At 44.1% G+C, this 21,380-nt stretch overlaps 1 protein-coding gene across 1 annotated transcript in view; it reads right to left on the bottom strand.

Annotated features, from left to right (window-relative positions):
• Window positions 1-21,380, bottom strand: part of SLC25A26 (solute carrier family 25 member 26) — a 108,206-nt gene that overhangs the window by 15,884 nt on the left and 70,942 nt on the right. Inside the window, exon 6 of the mRNA XM_075998785.1 lies at window positions 822-866. Coding sequence (XP_075854900.1) covers window positions 822-866 — 45 coding nt within the window. The remainder of the gene's footprint in view (window positions 1-821; window positions 867-21,380) is intronic.

Here is a 21,380-nt window from a genome sequence, read left to right on the forward strand (position 1 = left end):
TTTTAAGGTTTCTATAAATGCCCATTTCCCCCCATCCCCCCAAAAGTCTGAGTCTCCATCATGACCATCCCCCAGATGGTGCACATCTCACTCATTATGTATGTATATACCCGCCCCCCTCCCCCCTCCCCCCTACCCAACACCCTATTACTGTAGCACCTATGTGACCACTTAGGTGCTGCTCAGTTAATACCAGTTTGCTGGAGAATATATCTGGTGCTTGAAAAACTACATTTTACATTGCAACCCAGTAAAGATGTGCACACGCACATGCAGACACAACACTGACATTTTACAAAACAATACTTATCCTTACCACGTAAGATGCTAACATTTTTTTTTATTATGATCTTTAGCAATGCTGGCGAAGACCCACACGAGTCATACCATGACCCACAGTTTCCAAATCACTGCCTCAGCAGGTGAAAACCTAATGCAACAGCCCTGCATGCCTGGAACACCGGCTCTCAAAACGTTGTTGGCTGTGAACAGACGGGTGACCCGCCCCGACACTGGCTCACACTTCACCGCACTCTGCCCCTAAAGTGAAACACGGTTCCGCCGGGTGGCGAGCAAGTGCGACACGGGGGAAAGCAAAGCGGACGTGGGGACTCAGCGCTGCCTCCTGTCTCGGCCACCTGAGCAGGTTTTTAGAGGCTGACCTCGCAAATGAAGCACACGTAAGCAGCATTTTCAGCCGCTAATGCTTTTGAGTTTTTAAGCCCCTAGTCGACATTATATCCTACTCCTCTTCCACACTCGGACTGTTGCGTGCCTGTGATAATCACAGGCAAATCTTATATGAAGATTGAAAAGCTTACCTTTAAGGACTCCCATAAGGGGAACTGGACCAAAGAGAAAGGAATCTGAAGAAAGAAAGAAAAAAAAAAAAATCAAATACATTCAACAAGAAACATCAGCATTTGAACAAATGAAATCATGTCTGATCAAATGAAATAACGTGCATAAACAATAATTACAGGTTCACACAGTAATGCCAGAACCTGACCTTGGGCAATCCTCCTGCTTCTTTGGCCTCCCAGAGTGCTAGGATTACAGGCGTGACCTATTTATAGTAGAGACCTGTCTCTACTATAAATAGAAAGAAATTAATTGGCCAACTAAAAATATATAGAAAAAATTAGCCGGGCGTGGTGGCGCATGCCTGTAGTCCCAGCTACTCGGGAGGAGGCTGAGGCAGGAGGATCGCTTGAGGCCAGGAGTTGGAGGTTGCTGTGAGCTACGGCACTCTAGCCCGGGCAACAGAGTGAGACTCTGTCTCAAAAAAAAAAAAAAAAAAAAAAAGTGCTATAAATGTGTAAATAAATTTATTTCCGACTTCTAGTAGAGAACTGTCCCTGATAAGGTGAACTCCTAGTACGCTGTGAAAGAGTTTCAAATATTCTTCGAGTCAAAGCCATTATCGCCCACGTACTGTCATTTATGATATGAAGGAATAATAATGAAAACGTGCTGCACACATGTGGGGAAGGCCTGCCAGCCACATGGGGTCACATAACAGCGACGTGTCTTCAAAACGTGCGATTTTAGGCCCCAAACAGATGTGCGCTGTTATTCTAAGATGTTTTATAGATGGAGAAAATGAATAGCTGCACTCAGAGATCTCACGTCCCCAAAACACTGCACGCCCATTTTATTGCACCAAAAGCTACAAAAGGGCTCACTGTTGCGCCCCGTTTCATGCCTGCATTGCAGACGTGTGGTTAGAATGAGGCTGTTGAGTAAGGCCCAGGGCACTAATGAGGGAGTGGCCGTAAACCCGGCTACCATCAAAGAGGCAAGGTGGGAGGGGAGACCTGCTGGAATTCAACGCGATTCCACTCGGTAATAAACAGAGCAATAATTCTATGCAAGGGGGCATGTGAGGATTCCAGGTGAGGCAGACAAAATGAAATCTGGGTGTGGTAAACGGGGGAGGAAGCACTGGGCGTCACTAATAAACAACACAACATTAGATTATGCGCACGCTTTACCCATCCCAAAGCACTGGACAATGAGAATTAACCTTGAAGAGTCTAACCCCTGTGATCTTAAAATAAATGTCTGTAACCTAATGGTCTTTTAATAAATAGTGAAGAGGCCGGGCGCGGTGGCTCACGCCTGTAATCCTAGCACTTTGGGAGGCCGAGGCGGGAGGATTGCTCAAGGTCAGGAGTTCAAAACCAGCCTGAGCGAGACCCCGTCTCTACCAAAAATAGAAAGAAATTAATTGACCAACTAAAAATATATATAGAAAAAATTAGCCGGGCATGGTGGCGCATGCCTGTAGTCCCAGCTACTCGGGAGGCTGAGGCAGGAGGATCGCTTGAGCCCAGGAGTTTGAGGTTGCTGTGAGCGAGGCTGACGCCACGGCACTCACTCTAGCCTGGGCAACAAAGCGAGACTCTGTCTCAAAATAAATAAATAAATAAAAATAAAATAAATAAATAAATAGTGAAGTGATTTATAATATAACTGGAGAGAATGTGAAGATATGGTTTCTAAGGTATCGTTGGGCTCTGAAATTCTATTTTTCAATGGAACAATCACAACAGAATATCAGTGCAGCTTTAAAAACAAGACTTGACTGCAAGCTGCAATGAACACAATGCTGCCATGAGCGATCTAGGAAGCCCAAGGAACAAGCACATTTAAAAAGCTGTGAAAGCTATCACCCTTGGCAGAAATAAGCAAAATACACTCTAGCAAGAGGATTAAAAAAAAAAAAAGCTACACAGAAACCATGCGCAAGACCTCCAGGTACAGGGGGTTTGAAAAACTGCACAGACTCAGTAGGCCTGCCATGCACGCCGCAGCGGGTCCAAGGACTGGCCCCTTCTAGTTTTCAAGGGGTCCTACAAGTGATGCACAGGAGGGTCTCCTTTTTGTTGCAGGACAGTTTCCAAATTGCAGAGCAAGAGTCTGAGATTTCCATTCTCAAGTCCCGTAGATAACAAAGCCATTCTTCTGTTAGATACTCCGGGCCTTTTCCCATTCAACCCCAGTGGTAGCCAAGGACAAATGAGGTTGACGACCTAAAACCTCCTGGCCCCGAAGGGACCATCATTCTTTAAAAACAACAAAAAAGTGAGAACCATTCAAAGTTAGTCTGTTAGTATTTAACATACCAGGAGGTATCCTATTAGTAAATACATTTTCACTTTTTAATTTAACAACTACAACCCATTTATTTGCATTGCATAAGTAGCTAATAAAGGAAATTAACCTAAAAGGAAGAAAAATGTAAAGCCAATTACTCCTTAGGTTAATAAGACATAACTAAAATTCCGAAAGCATCTTTCCAAAGAATGCACCAAATGGACACATGAGTAACAGAAACTAACAGAGAAAAAGGAAACGGGTGTGAGCAGGTGGATTCTTCAGGAAATCCTTTAGACTTCAGGGGCGGGGCACTGGGAGTACGGTTAATTACTCAGTGCATTGGACACAGGAAATGCTAATAAATGTGATCACTGAAGGCAATGATTAGATTTTCTTTCTCTGCATTCTATAGAATCATCACAGTAATTCTGTCCAGGTGGAAGCTGCTCCTAGCAGATCGATTACATGTTAGTGCCAGTTATGTGACACTATCTTGCAAGGAAGGTAATGGCAATGTCAAAGTATTCTGTAATTCTCTACACTGAAGTCCTAAAAACCAAGTTTCACTGTTTTTAAACGGTATGTAAGTATTTCATACCCACTCATGATAAAAATGCTCCTCAAAGTAAGAACAGAAGGGAACTTCCTCAGTCTGATAGCTAATATTCTTAATGATGAAAGAGACCAAATGCTTTCCCCTTAAGATCATGAATAAGGCAAAGATGTCTGTTCTCACCATTTCTATTCAACATTGGCCTGGAGCTTCTAGTCAGTGCAAACAGGCAAAATATAAACAACTAAAAACAAAGAAAAGTAGTAGAATTGTCCTTATTCGCAAATGACATGATTATTAGTGCTGAAAATCCTAAGGAATTAATAGGCGCACATACACACACAAAATAAAAACCAACAGAATTTCTAAACACTAGAAGTAAATACAAGAAAAGCAACTTATTAAAAAAAACCCAGTTCTACTTACAATAGCATCAAAATAACATAAACTATTAATATCTAGGAATAAAGTTAACAAAGACGTATAGGCTCTGTACTGAAAGTTACAAAACATCATTAATAGAAATTAAAGAAGACCTAAATAGAGGACATGATATTAATTAACTAGAAAACTCAGTATTGCTAAAATGTCATTTCTCCCCAAAGTAACCCGTCATTTCAATGCAACCCCAATCATAATCCAAGCAGGCTTCTCTTTCTATTTTAAAAATACAGATTGATGGCCGGGCGTTGTGGCTCACGTCTGTAATCCTAGCACTTTGGGAGGCCGAGGCGGGAGGATTGCTCAAGGTCAGGAGTTCGAGACCAGCCTGAGCAAGACCCCGTCTCTACCAAAAATAGAAATAAATTAATTCACCAACTAAAAATATATATACAAAAAATTAGCCGGGCATGGTGGTACATGCCTGTAGTCCCAGCTACTCGGGAGGCTGAGGCAGGAGGATCACTGAGCCCTGGAGATTGAGGTTGCTGTGAGCCAGGCTGACGCCACGGCACTCACTCTAGCCTGGGCAACAAAGTGAGACTCTGTCTCAAAAAAAAAAACAGATTGATAAGCTGATTTACCTGAAAAAGCCAAGGACCTAGAATAAACAATTAATCCTGAAAAAAATATATTTATATAAAGCTGGAGTACTAACAATATTTAATTTCAAGACTTACTATAGTGAGTAGTACTATAGTACTACTTAATTCTATAATAGTACAGTAAACTGTAGTAATCAGGACAATAGGCATAGATAAATAAAACAATCAAATACAGAGTTCAAAAACAGTATTTTCAATAAATGGTACTAAAACAACTGGCTATCCACATGCAGACCCCAACCTCAAACCACGCACAAAAATTAATGAAAGATGGGTCATAAACCTAAGCTGAAAGCTCAATCTATAAAGCTTTTAGAAAATAAAAAAAAAAAAAAAATAGACCAGATTGGTGACCTAGAGGTAGGAGGAAATTTCTCAGACCACCAGAAGCAAGAACCATAAGAGAAAACAATTTTGAAAAGTTAAACTACATCAAATTTTAAAACTTCTGCTCATCAAAAGGCTCTGCGTTAAGAAAAAGCCCAACAGCGTATTTTGAAGAAATAGAAGAATCTACCCAAAATTTCATTTGGAATCTCAAGGTACCTCGATAGTCAAAATGATCTCGAAAATAAGACAAACTTGGAGGTCTCACACGTCCGGATTTCAAAAGTTACCATAAAGCTACCGAGAGCAAAATGGGGTGGCAGTAGTACCAAGACAGACATACAGACTAACGGAACAGAAAGCCCGTAAATAAAACCTCACATATACGGTTAAACAATTTTCAATGAGGGTGCCAAGACCATTCCATGGGGAAAGAACAATCTTTTCAACAAATGGTGCTGGGAAAACTGGATATCCACGCGCAAAAGAATGAAGCTGGGCCCTCACCTTACATGGTATATAAAACTTAACTCAAAATGGATGAAAGACCTAAATAGAAGACCTAAAACCATAAAACCCTTGAAAGAAAACATAGGGAAAAGTTCCTAACATTCGGTTTGGCAGTGATTTCTTGGATATGACACCAAAAGCACAGGCAATAAAAGCAAAAATAGACACATGGGACTACATCAAAATTAAAAAACTTGTGTGTATCAATGGAACACAATCAACAGAATGAAAAGGCAACCTAGAAAATATTTCCAAATCATGTATCTGATAAGGAGTTAGTATGCAGAATGTATGAAGAACTCAACAACAAAACAACTCAATTTTAAAAAGGGCAAAGGACTTGAATAAAGATATTTTTCTAGAGAAGATATACAAATAGACAACAAACATATAAAAAGATGTTCAACGTCACTAATCATTAGGGAAACCCAAATAGAAACGACAATGAAATATCAGTTCACACCCATCGGGAAGGCTATTAGCAACAAAAACAGAAAATAACAAGTGCTGGCAAGGACACCGAGAAAATGAAATCCTTGTTCACTGTTAGTGGGAATGTGAATGGTGCAGCTGCTCGATTTTTTATTTCTCAAAAAATTAAAAATAGAATTATCATAGGATCCAGCAATTCCACCTCTGGGTAGATATACCCAGTAAAAAGACAAGCCACAGACTGGAAGAAATATCTGACAGAGAACTTGTATTTAGAATATAAACAACTTTCAAAATTTAACAAGAAAAACCACCCAATTTTTTTAAATGTGCAAAAGACTTGGATAAGCACTTCACAAAGGAAGATATACAAATCACTAATACAAGCAGCTGAAAAGATATTAACCATCATTAGTCATCAGGGAAATGCTAAATAAAATCCATTGAGAAAACAAGTTTGGTGGTTCCTAAAAAAGATAAACACACAATCACCACATTGACCCAGCAATCCTACTCCTAGGCATATATAGCCAAAAAACTGAAGACAGACTCAGACAGACACTCATATCCAAATCCTCATTGTAACATAAGTCACAGTAGAACAACAACCCAAATCCATCAACAGACGAACGGATAAACAAAACGTGGTCTATACATAACAATGGAATATTATTCGGCCATGAAAAGGAAAGAAATTCTGATACATGCCACGCTATGGATGAACTCTGAAAACATCAAACCAGGTCAAATAAGCCAGACAGCAAAGGACAAATATTGTATGATTATACTTAAATGAAATATCTAGAATAGGTAAGTTATTAATAGAGACAGGAACTAGCCAAGAGGTTACCAGGCAGGGGTGGGGGGAGAGGAGAGTGGGGAGCTACTGCTTAACAAGTACAGAATTTCTGTCTAAGGTGACGAAAAGGATTTGGGGATACAGAGTGGTGACGGTTTGCACAACACTGTGAATGTAATTAATGACACTGCATTGTATACTTTAAATATTTTGGGCCTGGCGCGGTGGCTCACGCCTGTCATCCTAGCTCTCTGGGAGGCCGAGGCGGGCGGATTGCTCAAGGTCAGGAGTTCGAAACCAGCCTGAGCAAGAGTGGGACCCCCGTCTCTACTATAAAAATAGAAAGAAATTAATTGGCATATATATATATATAAAATTAGCAGGGCATGGTGGCGCATGCCTGTAGTCCCAGCTACTCGGGAGGCTGAGGCAGGAGGATCGCTTGAGCCCAGGAGTTGGAGGTTGCTGTGAGCGAGGCTGACGCCACGGCACTCTCTGTAGCCTGGGCAACAAGCAAGACTCTGTCTCAAAAAAAAAAAATTTTTTTTAAATGGCAAATTTTCTGTTATATCTATTTTCCCACAACTTTTTAAATATTTTTCAAAAAACCACGATGAGGTGCTATGACCCACTAATGATTTTCCCCCTACACAATGTCTTAGAGATATTTCCATGTTGAATACAGGGCTGTCATTCTTTCTGACCACTGCAAAATACTTTATAATATTTAACTGACCCTCAGTGACGGCTTATTGCCAATTTTCTTCCTCATAAAACATTATTTTTACTTAATCAATAATTTCTAATGTGTAGGACACTCTAGCTGTATCATACAGACTGTAAATATTTCTGAACATATTTCTGAACAGTAACATGGTAGGCTAAGGCCCGGCATTAATCCTTCCTTTGCACAAACATCCTTAGAAAATGCCCGGTGTTAATATTTAGGTATATCAGAGTACAAAGAAATATTCTAGGTATCAAGTTTAATTTAACAAATCAATAATAATGAAAATCATATCGTGCTGCCTTTCACACTTCAGGTGAGTGGTTCCAATGCCAAACTCAGTATTAACTGACTCCCTAGCTAGTGCTCAATACTTGCTTCTTGCTTTAAGATTCCAGCCCACTTCCGGGAGTCTATGAGCATTATTTAAGTAGTGCAATTACCGCATCAAAAATTACCAACATATGCCTGACTTAGCAGAATACAACCATGATGTCACAAATACATACAGGTGTGGCCTACCTAAAAATTAAAAAAAAATTTGTAAAGGAACTATTTTTTTTTATTTCACCATATTATGGGGGAACAAATATTTAAGTTAAGTATATTGCCCTTGCCCCCCCTCCCCCATCAGAGTTTCAAGCGTGTCCATCCCCCAGACCAGGGGTCCTCAAACTTTGTAAACAGGGGGCCAGTCCTCTGTCCCTCAGACGGTTGGAGAGTGCGCACTGTGGGCCCAGGACGAGTCGGCTGCTAAGCAGGACAGGCAGCGGCGGCAAAATCACCCAGCGGCCGGATAAATGTCCTCGGCGGACGGCATGTGGCCCTCGGGCCATAGTTTGAGGACACCTGCCCCAGACGGTGTGCATCTCACTCATTATGTGTGTATATACCCAGTCCTCCCCCTCCCATCTGCCTGATAAATGTTATTCCTATATGTCCACTGAGGTGCTGATCCGTTAATACCAATCTGCTGGTGAGTCCATGTGGTGCTGGTTTTTCCATTCTTGGGATACTTCACTTAGTAGAATGGGTTCCAGCTCTAGCCAGGAAAATACAAGAGGTGCCAGATCACCGCTGTTTCTCATAGCTGAATAGTACTCCATGGTGTGTATACACCACATTTTATTAATTTAATACTCATGTACTGATGGGCACTTGGGTTGTTTCCACAGCTTTGCAATTGTGAACTGTGCTGCTATAGACATTTGAGTGCAGATGTCTTTTTTATAGAGTGTCTTTTGTTCTTTTTGGGTAGATGCCCAGTAATGGGATTGCTGGATCAAACGGTAGATCTACTTGTATCTCTTTGAGGTACCTCCATATTGCTTTCCACAGAGCTTGCACTAGTTTGCAGTTTAAAGGAACTATTTTAGATGGCTGGGATTCTTATGAAACAAAATTAGAAACACTAAAAAAAGTTTAACAAAAAATCTATTAATATACACACACACATAGACATACATACACACATATACCTTCAGTGATCCATTTATTTTCACTGGCTTCCTGGAATGAACTGTGGATCACCCCACAATTGTTGAAATAGTCACTCAGCAATCAGGATAGCTCTTGCTCACGCAACCTGAAAAATTGTCTTCTGGGATATAAGAAGCAAATGAAGGAGTGAGTTTGCAGTTCTTCCGAGTTAGTTCCAGTATGTTAAGCAATGCTGACTTAAGTCCTCCAAGACTTAGCAGGCAATAGCTGAGGGAGGTGCTTAAGCCTCAGACATTTCAAAACCAGAATTCCCGTCAAGATGGTACAGAGTCAGGAAACAGACGTTTTCGGTCGGAATTCGCATGCAGGTTTAATCCCTTACAAAATAAAATAGTCAGGTTGTCTTAAGATTTTTTCCTGCACTCGAGAATGGCATCAGCACGCACAGGCTTCCTTCTCTGCCAACAGCACATTTTAGCATCTTTTTACTCAGCAATGAAGAGGGGAGAGGAAAATGAGTAACCAACCCCTCACGGGATTCTCCCATAAAAAGTAGATTGTTTTACTTATCATTCTCTGCAATGTCCTTGTTAACAAAGGCACATGCTTATTTAACCAGGTTTTCCCCACTTCTGAGCAATTTTTCCAGTAATAAAGATGTTCTAATCGACAGGTTCCCAAATTCTAAAAGCAAAAATAAAATTGTAAAGACTAGCCAAGAGCAATAAAAGTTCTCACCTAATATTCAAATCCTGTGTATAGAAATGTCCTCTGTGCATTCATGCGAAATGACAACTTGAAAAGAGTCATGAAAAATAAAAACAGGTGTGTCGGAGTGGTGAGGCCCCATGACAGAGAGCTCCCTGCCTCCCTCCCTCCCTCCTCCCTCCCTCCCTCCTCCCTCCCTGTCTACCTGCCTGCCTCCCCTCCCTCCTCCCTCCCTCCTCCCTCCCTCCTCCCTCCCTCCTCCCTCCTCCCTCCCTGTCTACCTGCCTGCCTCCCTCCCTCCCTCCTCCCTCCCTCCCTCCTCCCTCCCTGTCTACCTGCCTGCCTCCCTCCCTCCTCCCTCCCTGTCTACCTGCCTGCCTCCCTCCCTCCCTCCTCCCTCCCTCCCTCCTCCCTCCCTCCCTCCTCCCTCCCTGCCTGCCTGCCTCCCTCCCTCCTCCCTCCCTGTCTACCTGCCTGCCTCCCTCCCTCCCTGTCTACCTGCCTCCCTCCCTCCCTCCCCCCTCCCTCCTCCCTCCCTCCCTCCTCCCTCCCTGTCTACCTGCCTGCCTCCCCTCCCTCCTCCCTCCCTCCTCCCTCCTCCCTCCCTGTCTACCTGCCTGCCTCCCTCCCTCCCTCCTCCCTCCCTGTCTACCTGCCTGCCTCCCTCCCTCCTCCCTCCCTGTCTACCTGCCTGCCTCCCTCCCTCCCTCCCTCCTCCCTCCCTCCCTCCTCCCTCCCTGCCTGCCTGCCTGCCTCCCTCCCTCCCTCCTCCCTCCCTGTCTACCTGCCTGCCTCCCTCCCTCCCTCCCTCCTCCCTCCCTGTCTATCTGCCTGCCTCCCTCCCTCCCTGTCTACCTGCCTCCCTCCCTCCCTCCCCCCTCCCTCCCTCCCTCCCTCCTCCCTCCCTGTCTACCTGCCTGCCTCCCTCCCTCCCTGTCTACCTGCCCCCCTCCCTCCCTCCCCCCTCCCTCCTCCCTCCCTCCCTCCTCCCTCCCTGTCTACCTGCCTGCCTCCCTCCCTCCCTCCCTCCTCCCTCCCTGTCTACCTGCCTGCCTCCCTCCCTCCCTCCTCCCTCCCTCCCTCCCTCCTCCCTCCCTCCCTCCTCCCTCCCTGCCTGCCTGCCTGCCTCCCTCCCTCCCTCTTCCCTCCCTGTCTACCTGCCTGCCTCCCTCCCTCCCTCCCTCCTCCCTCCCTGTCTACCTGCCTGCCTCCCTCCCTCCCTGTCTACCTGCCTCCCTCCCTCCCTCCCCCCTCCCTCCCTCCCTCCCTCCCTGTCTACCTGCCTCCCTCCCTCCCTCCTCCCTCCTCCCTCCCTGTCTCCCTGCCTGCCTCCCTCCCTCCTCCCTCCTCCCTCCCTGTCTACCTGCCTCCCTCCCTCCCTCCCTCAGCACCACGCCCAGCTTCTCCAGAACAGTCAAGTGGTATTAAAAGCACTTTTGACAGCAGCCCCATTAATATAAAATGGCAACAAGGAGGGTAAGCAGTGATGCAGCCCTGCCCAACTCACAGGCCTGGATGGCCAAGACAGGGGGTTAGGGGAGCAGAAGAGAGGGCGGGAGCCTGGTGAGGGCAGGCAGGGAGCTGTCTGGCTTCCTTCCCATCACAGCCAGATTCCTGCGTACCAGAGCCCTCCGTAAACGGTTATTACGTGAATGAACAGAGGAAAAGGGAAGAAAGAGCCAGTGGGGGAGGGGACGAGGGGTAAGGCTGGTGGCAGGGTTAGGGCAGAACCCAGGTGTTCGGCTCACAGTCCAGGAAAGCTCTTTCCCACTCAGCAGCTGCTCATTTCCAAATATTTGTTAGAACAATGTTTTGAGAGCAGAATAATAAGAAAAGTGAGTATCAGGCCGGGCGAGGTGGCTCATGCCTGTCATCCTAGCACTCTGGGAGGCCGAGGTCAGGAGTTCGGATTGCTCGAGGTCAGGAGTTCGAAACCAGCCTGAGCAAGATCGAGACCCCATCTCTACTATAAATAGAAGGAATTAATTGGCCAACTAATACATATAGAAAAAAATCAGCCAAGCATGGTGGGGCATGCCTGTAGTCCCAGCTACTCGGGAGGCTGAGGCAGGAGGATCATTTGAGCGATTGAGTTTGAGGTTGCTGTGAGCTAGGCTGACGCCACGGCACTCACTTGAGTCTGGGCAGCAACTTGAGACTCTGTCTCAAAAAAAAAAAAAAAAAAAAAAAAGGCAAATATCAATTACATACAAAAGGGCTACAATGCAAAAATAATCCCATTCTCTGTATTTGTTGGTCAGTTACGCCAATGGCCAGATAAACATGTATACACATACACATCTCAGGAAATTCCAGCTTTGCAAAAGCCCCTCCAGAATGCTTTTCCAATTAACTCTTATGTATGATAATAGAAAATGGCACTAAAGCCTAGTGTAGACATGGATAAATAAACTGCTCTATGCATTCAGAGAGAAGCCACGCAGCAGGGCATTAGATAAATGGGTAATAAACTGCCACAAGCCACTGCCTGCGATGCACTGGTTATCTTTTCCTCAGTTGTCACACGGGTTGGAACCATCCTACAACCTGTAAACACTCTACCACAGGTAATCAGCGTTTGACCCTCACTACAACAGCTCATTCGCATCGGCCGATTAGGGGGCAAATTAGGACAGGAAATAGAATGCATGGTACCGGATTTTAAAAGATGGTGGAAAAAATAAATATTAGCTAACTACAGGAGGGGCAGGAAATGAAGCCAGATTTTATCAGCCAGCTTTGCTGCAGGAACAAAACCGCCCTGACATCTCAGCGGTGCCTGCAAAGCACTCGTCAAGTTCAACTCAAACCACGTCTGCTTCACCCACCAGACGGTGAGCTTGGGAGAGGGAAGGGCCGGAGCGGGAGTGACCGTGTTAGCTGACAGTCCCCCACGCACAGTGCCCTGCAGACACGAAAGACTCAGTGCGCACTTGCAGATGAACCGATGAGCTGACCACCTGCCTACCCAGCCACCCATTGATTCGTAAAACCTCACTTTGCTGATATACAACCTGGGCAGGGGCGCCTCACCTCAACTGTCTTTAGAATTTTTGACTTTTATTCTGGTTCTCTTTTCTTTGTTGAATAGATGCATTAAGTTCCCCGCGACGAGAATGCTCTGAGAGAAATGCGCTTACTGGGATCGTGGCAACATCAAAGGAGACCAAGATAAGGCAATCAATCCTCCAACACAGAGAAAAAGAAAAATCCAGTTGCAGGGGAGCCGTGGGGAGCCGACTAGCAAGCTGAGTAGTGATGCACAGTCAGCTCAAAATTTCCATAAATTTCCCTTAAAGTGTAGGCTACCTGGCCTTCCATACACAACTTACAGAGTAACTTACGCACACTCAGGTTTGAGAATTACTACGTTAAAACACAGTGAAGAACAAAGCAACACACAGATCTGTAGGTATTCAAACCATTCTGTCTAAAGATGCTGTCAAATTCCCATCTGAAAGGAAGACCTAACAGTAATCTAAAGTGGCCCGCTTGGCTGTAGGGCTTACCTCATTTTTCTGTACCAGGAAGCCCCCTTAACCTTAATAGATGCTCATGGATACATATATGCTGTTATGCAATAAATTCCTGTGTGTGGAATGTTCTAGCACATAGTAGGTGTGGGATTTAAACACATGGCTTGCTAGATCAAAACCACACACACGTTGTTCTTCGGAAAGCTGCAAAAAGGAACTCAATCGATTGCTTCCTGTCTGTCCAGGCTGGCATCTCTTCCTGCGGCCACACGAAAGAGCCAGGCCCCCCAGGCCTTTGGAACCTCCCAACGGGGTCCCATCTCACGTGGCGTTAGGCGCCGGAGGTCTGCGGGTAAGTTGAAAGACCACATAACGATCCTCTGTGGTAGCAGGACTTCTTGCCAGAAATTAAGGCACTAAATGAAGAAGAGCCCTGGCAAAGTCTGGGTCTGTGGGCAGCATCTGTGTTACGGGCCGGGTGGACGTGGGGACCGTGCGCGACAGTGACGGGAAGTCTGCACCTTCTTGAGGCTCACCTGGTGCAGGTCGGCAGTGCCAGCACCCCCAACGGCAAGGAGGGGAGGGAAAATGAGACATTTCCGCACGCAATGGCCACGAGCATAAGGGTAAAATCACAGACGCCACTGAGCAAACCCAGGGCCTGGGACTGATCCCTCTGGTGGGGCCCAACTATTTACAGTCAGTAACTCAGACAGTGAGCCCATCTTTGGAGGATCCTGTGTTCTTTATATTACTTGATTTCAAGGACATTCTAAGCACTTACACTATTCTACGGGCAATAACATCCACCCCCCTTTCCCTGTGTCAATGTCATTTGCTAAACAATTCTCCTTAATCTAACTCCATTTCTCTCATCAAGCCACGTACCCATGATGTGAGCACACGAACGGCCTTCCTTAGAGGGGTCAGAAGACTCGAATGATCTTGAGCATATCAAGTACAGTAAGGATGGGATTTCCAGATTTCCACATAAAAAAGGAATTTCTTAACAACAGACTACTATTCTCCCATACCCTTAAAGGGTAAACCATTTTTTTTTGTTTTTCATTTAAATATAATCAAATGAGATACACAAGTACCCTCTAAGCCAGAATACTTAAGTAAACCACAAAATTTTCCCAGACGAAAGCCTCTGCTGACCTTAAGAATTTATACGAGCTTACCTGAAGCTGTTTAACAGACGCACTGGCCATGAGACAGAGGGACTGCTTTTGCTAAACGACAGCATTTTAGGAATCCTGAGATCTGTGGGGGACCAGGCCTTGACCTGCTGCCATATTCCACGGAGCTGTGTCTTGCTGATTATACAAAATAGTATTTCTCACACCAGATGCTATAGGTTGAAGATAAACTACAATAGAATTTTTGCTAAAAATAAGTAAAGCAAAAAAGGATCTCTGCAACAAGAGAAAAATACTGAGCATACACCTTTTCTGAAAGTGTAAACTGGTCAAGAGTTTACACTTTGGACAAGAGTTTTGCAGTATCTATTAAGATAAATATCCATCTTACCCTCTGACATAGCAATTCTGCCCCTGTATACACACCCAAGAGAACTGAGTGACTAAACTCACAAAAGAACATGTACAAGAGTATTCAAAACAAAGTTTTACCCACAATAGCCACAAACTAACAACAACCCAAATATCTGTCAACAAGAGAGCCGATATACAAATTGCGGTATATTATACGATGGAATATTATAAAGGAAAGCAATAAAAAACTGCTATCGGCCGGGCGCGGTGGCTCACGCCTGTAATCCTAGCACTCTGGGAGGCCGAGGCAGGCGGATTGCTCGAGGTTGGGAGTTCGAAACCAGCCTGAGCGAGACCCCGTCTCTACTAAGAAATTAATTGACCAACTAAAAATATATACACAAAAAATTAGCCGGACATGGTGGTGCATGCCTGTAGTGCATGCCTGTAGCTACTTGGGAGGCTGAGGCAGGAGGATCGCTTGAGCCCAGGAGGAGTTGGAGGTTGCTGTGAGCGAGGCTGACGCCACGGCACTCACTCTAGCCTGGGCAACAAAAGTGAGACTCTGTCTCAAAAAAAAAAAAAGAACTGCTATCCATACGTGGCTGAATCTCAGCGTGAAAGAAGGCAGGCATAAAAGAACACACAGTGTGCGATTCTGTTTATATAAAGGTCAGAAACAGATAAAACTCATCTGCGGTGCTGACAGTCACAACAGTGGTTAATTTTTGGGGAGGGGGGTGTGAACAGGAAATGGGAAGGGGCCCGAGAGCCCCTGAGTGATGAAACAGTTCTGTATCTTGATCACAGTGGTGGTTACAGGGATATACACATGTGTGCAAAGGCACCTCTCTGGACACTTAAGATTGGTGCATTTCAGAATATGTAAACTGCACCTTAGGGAAAAAAAAAAATCAGTACAGGACTTTCCATAGAGCAAAGTCAGGAAGTAACCACAGAGGGGTAAAGCATAGATTCGTCTGTATAAAAACTGTGTAAAACTTGCCCGTGAAACTTAAAGGTCTTGTAGAAAATTAAAAGGTAACTGACTCACAACTAGGTATATATTGACAGCGTACATGGTAACAGCTTAACATCCTAAATATATATATACCTCACGATCTAAGTACACACAGGAGTAAGTACCCCGCAAATATAAAATTAGCAAAAAGATGTCAACGGGCAGCTCTCAAGAGAAACACTAATAAATACTCTGGCTTGACCCTGAATAATCTCAGGTGAGTAAATCTACGTCAGTACGTCTTGCAACAGAGACCCCAAATCACAGCCAGAAGTCCGCCAGTTGCCCTATCTACACAGCACCAGTCACCTCCCTCATGACAAATAAGAAGACACTTTGGTTTTATTTTCTGGCCCTCCCCTTGTGGCAGATGGCATTTTCCTAGCGTAAGGACGAGCCCGAGGGAGGACCTGCGCCTGGGATTGGGGTGGAGGGGAGAGTTACCCGTCCCTCCTCCGGCAGGTGATTTATGCTTTAGCTCAGTGAAGGTTCTGGGATGGGGGTGAGTTGTGTTTTCCGGGGACGGCTGATCAAAACCATGCATTCACTCACGCAAGCCGCAAGGACAGACACAAGGACAGATGAGCTTCCCTGGGATCTCCTGCCCCACCCTCCAACTGTGCCCCCTGAGGGGCCTCTCCCAGGCCTCCTGCCCCTGCCTACTTTTACGGCACCTCTAACTCCCTGCCAAAGCTGAAACACTTCTGTCTCTTCTTGGAGGGGCTTGTGACCCTTTGTCATTCAGCTCACCTGGCTGCTTTGCAACCTCTGCTCAGTTATCTACTCAAAAAAAAAAAAAAAAGAACTATGATTTTATATATTATCTGTTTTTTTCTTCCTATGGCTTTATATATCCTAAGTGAAAAAAGGCACTTCAGGAAATATTGTGAAATGAAAACACAACATATCAGAGTTTGGGGGATATAGCTAATCAGGTACTTAGAGGAAAATTTGGAAATTTAAATGTTTACATGAGATAAGAAAAGAAAAAGGTCTACAAATAAATAATCTAAGCTTATAATTGAAGAAGCTGGCAGGGGAACAGCCAAGTAAATCCAAAGCAGTAGGAAAAAGAAAATGATAAAGAAAAAAAAAAGCCTTAACAAAATATTAGCAAGTTGAATCCAGAAGCCAACTCTAGCCACTTCAGACTGGTGAAGCAACTTTGGATTCCTGAGATAATCCATCATGAGCAGTGAGATGTATCCCAGGAATCCAAAACGTTGCTTCACCAGTCTGAAGTCAATAAAATTTGCCATATTAACAGAATAAAGACAAATCATATGATCATCTCAACAGATACCAAAAAAAAAAAAGGCGCTTTGAAAGATTAAACATCCGTTGTAACTAAATAAAAAATTAGCAAACTAGAAATAGTAGGGAACTTTTTCCAACTTGGCAAAGAACATCTGTAAGAAGCCCACAGCTAACGCCATACTTAATGGCAAAAGACTGTGCCTTTTCCCCAAAACAGGGAAGCAGTGAGGATGCCCAGGGCCACCACTTGGAGACAACATTCTGTGGGTGGACCTAGCCACTGGAGTAAAGCAAGAAAAATAATTAAAAAGCACACACATGGGACTGGAAGCGTAGAGAATTGGGACTCTCTCTCTCTCTCACGTCACCTCCTCGAGCACCCACCCCGTCTCCCCCACCCACCTGCGGGACGCACACACTTACACACACCAGCTCCCTCGTGCTGTTTCCACCAGAGAGGAAAGAAAGAAGGACTCTCTAGTTACACCTAATGCTGATATGCTCAGAGTATAGTAAATTCCTACTTCAAAAGTCTCCTTTTCAATAGGAACTTTTATAAAAGAGTCTCTTGACACCATTTTTTATTATCTTAAAATTGTCATTTTGAAGCAATATAAACCATAATAATAATAAGTAAAAACTAAGAAGGTAAATAAGAGCTCTGGGGGAATTTGTTACCACTTGCTCATAAAACCCAACTAGAAATGTACTCTGAAAAACTTGCAAAAAAAATTTTTTTTATCAACAGTGTGGTTTTCAGTATCAGACACCCCAAATAATCGATGCCTGGAATGAAAATTCTATAATAACTGATAATATGTTTAACACTGAGTGCTAAGCTATAAATTTACTTAGAGGTTAAAGTCATGGCATATGTATGAAACTTCAATTCTAAGTCAACATTCATTTGCCCATGCTTGTTTGTTATTAAAACCACATGTTGGCACTGAATCATTTTATGGTTCATTTGAGACAAACATGCAGAAAATTGTGGGAAACAAATAGAGCGCTAGAAGTCTGTTACAGGCAAGATACTCTATGCCAACACAACCTCGGTTATGAAGCTTTATGACGCCTGAGCTAAGAAGTATATCTGTGGTTGAAAAGAGGTTTGTCTTAATAAGAAAATTCCACTGCAGCTGTAATGGGATTAAAACTGTAGCAATCACCGATCAAGTTTTTATTTTCATCCCATTAACTGGAAAAATGTGGATCCCATTACTTGTTTAATGAGAAAATGTGTGCCCAAACTTTAAATGCTACCTATCTTCGACTAGTCGTACATTTAAATTTTGTAGGGTAAAAGCATCCTATTTTTAAAAACCAAAAGCATGTATCAAACTAGTGAAATAATATTAACACAAAGGACTCCTTCCTTGAAAGACACTTTGCTTATACCCTAAAGGCAAAACCAGAATCATCGAAGAATCCCCACTCCCACCCATATAATTATCTTCAAAGTTCTTTTCAGACAACCTTGTATTTTAAAGCGAGTTTGCTATGGTTTGAAGGTGTCCCCCCAAAGTTCATGTGCCGGAAACTTGATCCCCAAATGTGGTGGTGTTGAGAGAACGGATTGATACAGTTATCTCAGGACTGGGTTCCTTATAAAAGGATGAGGTTGCCCGTGCTTTCTCTTCCTCTCTCTCCCCCTTCATCCTTCATCCTCTGCCACAGAATGACGCCACAAGAAGGCCCTTGCCAGACACTGGCCCCTTAATCCTGGGATCCCCAGCCTCCAGGACTGTGAGAAATAAATTTCTGTTCACTATAAACTGCCCTGTCTATGGTTTTCTGTCACAGCAGCACAAAACAGACTAAAGACAAAATTCCTCCTGATAATTCTGAATCTAAATATTAAGAGCATACCACTCTTAAAATATGACAAAAAGCAGGCAGAAAGCTAAGTAACAAGATGGTATAACATCTCCCAAGAAAATTTTTTTAAAAAAATATAAACCCAACTTTTGCCATTTTTTTCCACTGCCCTACAAATCAAAACAACCTGCTTCATCTCCTCTTCCCTGTAATAATTCTATGTACCCTGTCCCCCCAGCCCACTGGGCACACCATTCAAATTCGCAAACCTTTAAAAGACCTCTACGATTTGTTAAACATTATTATTTGTAAAGAAGTGAGGCCGGGCGCGGTGGCTCACGCCTGTCATCCTAGCACTCTGGGAGGCCGAGGAGGGAGGATTGCTCAAGGTCAGGAGTTCGAAACCAGCCCGAGCAAGGAGCGAGACCATGTCTCTACTATAAATAGAAAGAAATTAATTAGCCAACTAATATATATAGAAAAAATTAGCCGGGCGTGGTGGCGCGTGCCTGTAGTCCCAGCTACTCGGGAGGCTGAGGCAGGAGGATTGCTTGAGCCCAGGAGTCTGAGGTTGCTGTGAGCTAGGCTGATGCCACGGCACTCGCTCTAGCCTGGGCAACAAAGCAAGACTCTGTCTCAAAAAAAAAAATAAAAAAAATAAGTGAAAGAGAATCAAATCCCTACACTAAAGAGATTCTCAAACTGGAAGGAATATCCAACAGACTGCCAGCACTCCACAGTACTTGCATTCTGAGAGCACAGAACCAGAGGTTGGGGGCTGGGGTGTCCCTTACCAAACAGGACACCACCACAGCTAAGCGAAGATGCACAGATTCTCATAACGCTATGAAAGTCAAGACAAATAAATAGAGCGGTATACACCTTAGCATGCATCACAATCTGGAGCGCTTGTTAAACACAGATTCTAGGCCCTATCCCCAGACTTCCTATTTAGGCGGGGCCTGAGACTTTGCATCAACATCCAATTCCCTGGTGACGCTGACACTCTCGATCCAGGGACGACACCTTGAGAACTACAGGTGCAGGCAGATTGGCGTGGCCTGTTTGGAGAATCCTAGTAATTTTCCCTATGGCTGGAGCACAGATTGGCATTAATTTATAGTAAGTTCCCCATTACATTAGTTTCCTCTTTTTTTTCTTTTAAGTTGGGCTACACTCATTTTAAAGGTCATGACTACTGGGATAAAAATGACCAATGTTAACATACAGAAGAATTAAAGGCCCCAAAGGCACAGGCAACAAAAGTGGACACAGGCAAAACGGTATCGACCAAACTAAAAGCCTTTCATACAACAAGGAAAAAAAATCAACAGAATGAACAAGACAAACTACGTACGGAATGGGCAAAAATATTTGCAAACCACACATCTGGTAAGGAATTAATGCCCAAAATAAATAAAAAATTCAAACAACTCAATAACCAGAAAACAAATAGCCTGATTAAAAAACTGGGCAAAGGACCTGAATAGACATTTCTCAAAGATGATACACAAATGGCCAGCAGGCCGGGCACGGTGGCTCATGCCTGTAATACTGTAATTAATACTGTAATTAATACTGTAATAATACTGTAATAATAGCACTCTGGGAGGCTGAGGCAGGAGGATCACTTGAGGTCAGGAGTTCGAGAGCATCCTGAGCAAGAGTGAAACCCCGTCTCTACTGAAAATAGAAAAAATTAGCCGGGCGTGGTGGCGCATGCCTGTAGTCCCAGCTGCTCAGGAGGCTGAGGCAGGAGGATCGCTTGAGCCCAGGAGTTTGAGGTTGCTGTGAGCGAGGCTGACGCCACGGCACTCTAGTCCAGGTGATAGAGTGAGACTCTGTCTCAAAAACAAAACAAAACAAAACAAAAAACCAAATGGCCAACAGATACATGAAAAAATGTTCAATATCACTAATCACAGAAATGCAAATTAACACACTGACTACCACACTAGAAAAAAAAAAAAAACAACTTTTTCCCCCTGGGTCCACAGCGTTTTATTATGAAAATAGAATAAAAACTTCTAAAACAAAATGATCCTAATTTCATGAAAAATTTTTTATTGTTTTCTGTGCATGAGTTATATGTAACTTGAAAAATAGTTCTTGCGGCTCCCAAGGTGAAGACACCTGTGAGCTACATGTGCTTCACGAGGCCCCAGGCTCAAAACCAGTGTGAGTTACATACAACTCACACGGCAGTTAGTGTGTTGAAACCACAGTGAGTTATCATCTCACACGTTAGGATGGCCATTATCAAAAGACAATGGTAGGCCGGGCGCGGTGGCTCACGCCTGTAATCCTAGCTCTTGGGAGGCCGAGGCGGGCGGATTGCTCAAGGTCAGGAGTTCAAAACCAGCCTGAGCAAGAGCGAGACCCCGTCCCTACTATAAATAGAAAGAAATTGATTGGCCAACTGATATATATATATATAAAAAATTAGCCGGGCATGGTGGCTCATGCCTGTGGTCCCAGCTACTCGGGAGGCTGAGGCAGAAGGATCGCTTGAGCCCAGGAGTTGGAGGTTGCTGTGAGCGAGGCTGATGCCACAGCACTCACTCTAGCCTGGGCAACAAAGCGAGACTCTGTCTCAAAAAAAAAAAAAAAAAAGACAATGGTAGACCAGGCGCGGTGGCTCATGCCTGTAACCCTAGCACTCTCGGAG

Source organism: Microcebus murinus, chromosome 30 (genome assembly GCF_040939455.1).
Source record: "Microcebus murinus isolate Inina chromosome 30, M.murinus_Inina_mat1.0, whole genome shotgun sequence".
In the NCBI taxonomy this organism is placed as follows: domain Eukaryota; kingdom Metazoa; phylum Chordata; class Mammalia; order Primates; family Cheirogaleidae; genus Microcebus; species Microcebus murinus.